This window comes from Lates calcarifer, linkage group LG6, assembly GCF_001640805.2.
Source record: "Lates calcarifer isolate ASB-BC8 linkage group LG6, TLL_Latcal_v3, whole genome shotgun sequence".
NCBI classification, from domain to species: domain Eukaryota; kingdom Metazoa; phylum Chordata; class Actinopteri; family Centropomidae; genus Lates; species Lates calcarifer.
In genome coordinates, this window is record NC_066838.1 from 24,017,404 (window position 1) to 24,023,589 (window position 6,186).

Sequence of the window (6,186 nt, forward strand, 5' to 3'; positions counted from 1 at the left end):
ATCTATTAATCAATTAAAGAATGGGCAGAATATTCAATATATAAAATGATCAGATTGAAGCTGTAAAACTAAACAAATAATAATTAATAGATATCTTTATTCTCAATTAAAGACAATGTACTGTACATGTCATGGCAATTGCACATCAATACCTTTGACAAAAGCAGAACCGAGGCACTGTCATTAAGTTCATTGATGAACCTGATGTAAAGAGTAAACATTAAGCAGAGTCTTTTTTATATATAAATAAATTACCTGGCAAGAAAACATGGGACTGCAGCGGGGTACGACTGTGATTTAACCATGAGTGAAAAGTGGAAGCTTTAGCATACTTCTGTAAGGCAACAGCAACATTTCAGAAATTTCACACATTTCACAATCAAATTTTATATACAGGCACTTCTTTCATTACCAGTAGTCTTTAAATTACAGTTAAGCTGGAATAATAAAAAAGTAAGATTTGAGGTCTGAAAAGGTCCTACAGCATCCAGCGATCACATTCATGTTGGCACAGAAGGCACTCTCTGGTAAGAGTGCAAATTATCTTAGGGAGAAAAATCCAGTGTCTGGCCGTCAGTGGCACAAAAACACCTTTTAGTTTGGCACACACACTAAAAATCGACTAAGATGAAGCTAAAGGTGCATCCATTTTGGCACTTGAAAATGTGGGGAGATGAAATGGAATGTGCCCTGCAAGATCATCACAAATACAGCTGTGGAAGGATTCAGGAAAGAAAACTATAGGAAAGAATGTGAGAGGAAAAGACGATCTGCCTGACAAATATCACACAAAAGCTATACGGCAAAGACGGACTCTCCTAGGTCCACCATTACTAGGAGGCACTGAAAGAGTGGCACTGAAGGAGTGTGTGTGCATGTGTGTGTTAGTAGTGCTTCACTCCGACTGTGGCACTGAAATCGACGGACCTTTGGGGTCGTCAAATCGATCCATAGTGTTTAGCTGCATGATCATGTGCAGACCATACACGAAAATTAACAGCATGAGCAGCGAGGTCAGCAGCCCCATCCAAATCCCTGCCGTGAAGAACCCTGCACAGTCACTGGCGTAGGAGAAATTCGTCCCATTTGCCAAACCAAAGCCCTGAATCTGTATTTTTTTTAAAAGAAAACATATGAAACATTTAATTAAAACAAAACCTGATAATAAAAAAAAGACTCAAGAACAAAACAGTGTGTGAGGCACTGCTACAGGACTGTTTAGTTGCAGAATGGAAAATGCAGCATAATAGTTGTACCTGGAAGTCAGTAAAATTGAGCTTCCACTGGGATGTGTTTTGGTTGGTGTTGTTTGGTACCAGCAGAGCGTTTTGGAAGTTGGTGACGGACTGGCAGTGGAAGGAGTACTCTGCAGGGGCGTAGATGCCGCGGCTCCCGGTGTAAGATGCAGTTAGACCGTTGGACTGCAGCTGCACAGAGTCCAGGGTGAACCAGTTCCGTGCAGACACACGATAGAACCGCCGAGTCATGGCAAAACTGGGGATCGACAAAACAACACTGAGTACTTTAACAAAAGCATATCAGTGTTTACCACCAGTATTCATAGTTAGAGCTGTGACAAATGCTCACTATTGTTTTAACTCTGAATGGTAACTTCCTGTGGTATATCAGTGAAGTCTGAAGCCCTTAACGCTCAATAAATAATTGCCTTAAGATGTTCCTTCTTACGTCACAAACATTTAAAATGACAGAGAAATACTTAAGATTTGAAGCTACGTTTTCAGGGCCCAAAAACAAATGATTAAAGGAGTTGTTTGACATTTTGGAAAATGTGCTTATTTGCTGTATTTTTCCAGGGTTAGACGAGAGGATTGATGCCATTCTGTCCCCTTGGATATGAAGCTACAGCATTAGTCAGTTAGCTTAGCTTCTTGATTCATTTTTATTGGTTACCCTTCAGAACCTACATCAGAACAAAATGCTATTTCCTCCCAGCCAAACAGTGCACAGATATTAAAAAGGTAAGATGACAATATGACACATGCTTATTAACACGTTTTATCTTGTTTGTTTATTGCAGGAGTATTTCTTTGTCTAATTATTCCATTAAATAAGCAATTTGTTGTCTTACCTTAGTGTTAAGCCTGATGTGTAAGTGAGGACAAGCCTAAAGAGAGAAAAGAATATATTTTAAAATACTTTTTCCTTTAAATAACACAGAACTGAAGTTCTTTTGCTAAAAATCACAGAAAAAAATGCTTGTGATATTTTTTACAAAATAATAAAAGCCATCTTACTGTGAGTTACTGCCGTTACAAATGGATCCTTCCAAGGAAGGTGTTTGCTGAGCGAGGTCAATCCATGCTGAAGCATCTGAGAGTTTGACATTGAGATTCTGAGCCCAGAGCATTATGCAAGGGGCACCAGATACATTAAACATGATGGGCTCTCTGACAGTGTCAGCCGCTTGGAGCAAGGACCGGCCCACAGACTGGTCAGACACAGATGTCTCTGGGATTACCTGCAGAGATAATATTAAAAGACTTAATGTCTTCATATGAGTTGTGTTTGATTTTTTACTGTATATGATGCTGATCAAGGATAAAAATGATTAAAAACTAAAATACATGTAATTCTGGTACATGATGTGCCAAATTATATGTGAAGTTGAGAATATCTTACTCGTGATGGCTGAAGTCCTGTGTATATCGCAGTGTACTGGACATTTTTGGCTTTCATGATATTAAGAACTTTCCCAATAATCTCATCTGTTGAAAGGAAAATACACTAGAGTTACACATTTTGTCAAAAATTGGTTTATGATTACAACTATACTGAGCTTATAATTTGACACTCTGAAATTCCATGAAAAACACTTACCGTTGTTGTGCAGGACTTCCATGCAAGACTTGTGCGAGCTATAAAACAATAAAAAAAATATCTCGTTAGAAATAGAAAAATTATACTTCCATTCACTAATCTACAGCAGAAAACAAAAGTCTCACCCAGTACAATAAGGAAGGTTGATGAGCAGTAGGTTGCTGACAGACGTGTTGATGCTCAGGTGTGACAGAGTGTCAGCGTCTACAAGCAGAGGTGAGACACCAAGTTTCTCTTGCAACAGAGTCAAGATGGCAGAGGAGCCCGACCACTCCAAGGCTGGAAGTGTGACTGACGACGAAGAGGACTGAAGTGCAGCCTGGAAAGGAGTGAGTGGAAAGAGTTATCGGTCTTCTTAGACTGACAAAATCACCTACATTTAGGACTAATGTACGTTGTTAAAACTTACCTCGAGATTTTTAAAGGCACTGTCCTGTTTGTTTCCAAACACTCCACCAAAGACTGTGAAGTCATCTTTGCTCAACTGAACACAAATGGAAACAGAACAGTATATTGAAACTGTGAAAATTAAATACACTTAAACATAAATCATTCAAATGAATCAGTCAGGACCAGGACGATCCAGCACAGAGAACAAACATGAGGAATGGATGTGTTGTAGAGGAACTGTGAAATGGGAAGTAATGCCAAACCTCATTATCACACCAGAATGAGAAGACTGTTACACAGAGTCTCGTGGGACTGCAGTGCAACTACAAATGACTCATTACTGCCCTGCTTTACACAACTTACATACCCAAGGACAAGCTCTGTAACAGATAAACACTGAAGAAATCTATGAAAATCTCAGAGAATCTTTGACTGTACAGGCTGAATCCTCCTCAACACTTTACACCCTTTGCTCCAATCTGTTCAGTAACATACTGTAATGTTATAACAGAGCAGGAATATAGTTTTCATGTCTCAGGGACTGACCTTGTCCTGCAGAAACAGTAGCACAGTGTGGGGGCTGTGGCCGAAGGCAGCAGTGAGATAGGAAGTCAACTGGTCATGGGATGTGATGTGACCAGCTGCAGGTACGGCCAGTGGTGGTAAACTAAATGTCAGAGAGGACAAATCATGATATCTCACACAGTTTCTCTCAGTTGCTTTAACACATTTCTGAAACACACAGTCGCAGTTCAATTGTGCTGCAAAGGCCATCATCACTCAGTGAAAGCAAACAGTGCATTAAAATGACATTCCTATTTATCACTGTGGAAGTAAAGACTGTCACGCATCAAAAGAATCATCAGCACGTTAGAGGTGACTGAATATGTTTTTTTATATTTCAGGCTTAATTACAGTAACCTAATAGTCAAGTCAAATATTCTCTACAGGTAACTGAAAAGTATCCCTCTAAATTCATGTCATGCAAACGCCAGGTCTCAATAAAACCACCTTATACTCATACTGAAATCATAACTGAACAATAGTTACACAGTATTGTTCAGTAAAGACAAATGTATCCATAAAACAAATATGTGTGAGTTGGGACAAGTGTACAAATGTTCCTGTCATGCTACAGCTTTTGATTCCTCCTCACCTCATGCCATAAAATTTATCATCCTGCCTCGACATGAGCATGAGGCTGTTGTGAGTGAATGAGTTTGGGTAATGACAAAACATGAGTTGCACCAGCACCCATGCATAGGTTTGTCACTGTTATTGTGCACCTTGTACCTCTGCTGTAAACACATTTAAAGTGACAGTTGTGTAAAATATAAAAATTAAATCAGTCATGTCATTGTGCAGTAAAGACAAATGTCTCCCTGCAACAAATTAATGCGAGTTGCAGCGTTGTGTATCAGATATTTTCTTTGCAATACACAAAAATCTTTTGGCACAGTGAAACCCTGAAGTAGCTGTGATGTGCCCACAGGCTCTGTCCTCCTTCTGACCCCAGGCACAACAAACAGTGGCTAATTTCTACTTTTTCATTTTGTTTGAACGCCATGTTGTCTCTGTCTAATGTCTGTCTGCTCCTTACTCCTACTCCTAAAACTCAATTTCACCGCCTATGTCGTGAATGTGTCTGAGCTAGTGTTTAAGGAGACGTGTTAGTGACTGAACTTTAATTCCGAGCACTATAAGATTTCCCTGAAATCATTTCCTTTAACGATATTTATACAATCTAACAGCTGGTTAGGATGTTTTGCAAGTGCGGATTTCCACAACACGGATACTGATGAACGTGTCTGAGAGTCATATGGATCACTTTTAAGTAACTTCTACTACTATTACTCCTACTTTTCATGTCTCACCTACAACTTTTTTCCACTTTAATCCATGAGTTTTGGTTAAGTGGGCTAGTTAGCCTTGACTAGCTAAAAGTAGCTGCAAGTGTTAGCGTTAGCATTAGCAGCCGGCTAGTGTTGACCATAAGCGAGTCTTACTTGACAAATAAAACAGGAAAATGAATAATTACCCGTCACTGGACCATATTAGAAGTGGCACTTGAGCAGTGGAGCTCCCCGTAGCGAAAAAAGCCCAGAAAACGGCGATAAAAGCCGCTGGTCGCACTTCACTCGCGCACCTCGGTCCTGCCATTTCCGTTGAGTTCTTCCGTAAGGTTGTGCTCACGTGATGCAAACCAGCTGACAGTCATGTGCGGTCACGCTAAGGGAAGAAAGCGCTTCCTGGTGTTTTCATTCAGCCTGCCCTGCCTACAACAGCCTGTCTGTCCGGCCTTCTCACATTAAAAATAAGCTCTCCTGGCCTAGACACAGCTAGCTAACTACCAGTGCTGGAATGTAACTAAGTATATTTACTCAAGTAACGTGCTTAAGAACAAACTCACCTCCAAACTGGCCCCTGTTGACTTCCTCTATACAGTTTCGTTGTTTCCTCAGTCACCCAGAAACCAGCCAGCTCTCTTAGGATTGATTGATTAGTTGGTTGACGAAATTAATTAGCAGCAATTCAGATTACTGATTAATCATCTAAGTATTACTATAAAGGGAAAGATGCAAAAAAAAAAAAAAAAAAAAAAAACACTTGTTCCAACCTCTCAAGTGTGAATATGCAGCTCTAAACTCAGTGTCTTTGCATATTTGACTGTTGGTCAGACAAAACAAGAAAACTGAATATGTTAACTTGTGCTTCAGATAATGATGGACTTTTTATACCATCTTCTGACATTTTATAAACTAAAAATTCAGTCAATTAAAGCAGATGTATGCTGTTCTCCTGTGATGGAATAATATTAACTTGCCTGAGATTTTCTGTGTTACAGTAGCCTCTTGATCCTACAAGACTGGGACCACATAATAGAGGATGGAGGACATGGTGGATATTATTCATAGTTGCCTATTAACAGTACAAATTTCTGCTCTATCTAAATAAATT

The 6,186-nt window shown here is 39.6% G+C and overlaps 1 protein-coding gene across 1 annotated transcript; it reads right to left on the reverse strand.

Moving 5' to 3' along the window:
• Positions 1–79: 79 nt before the first annotated feature.
• LOC108890965 (V-type proton ATPase subunit S1) lies at positions 80–5,433 on the reverse strand. The gene is made up of 10 exons (XM_018688058.2): positions 5,267–5,433; positions 3,775–3,895; positions 3,248–3,322; positions 2,964–3,157; positions 2,839–2,876; positions 2,641–2,726; positions 2,256–2,479; positions 2,090–2,125; positions 1,257–1,494; positions 80–1,108 (listed from the first exon to the last, which is right to left on the reverse strand). Exons 1-10 carry the CDS (start codon positions 5,386–5,388, stop codon positions 896–898), a joined length of 1,347 nt encoding a protein of 448 aa, XP_018543574.1. The 5' UTR covers positions 5,389–5,433; the 3' UTR covers positions 80–895.
• Between the last annotated feature and the right edge of the window lie 753 nt (positions 5,434–6,186).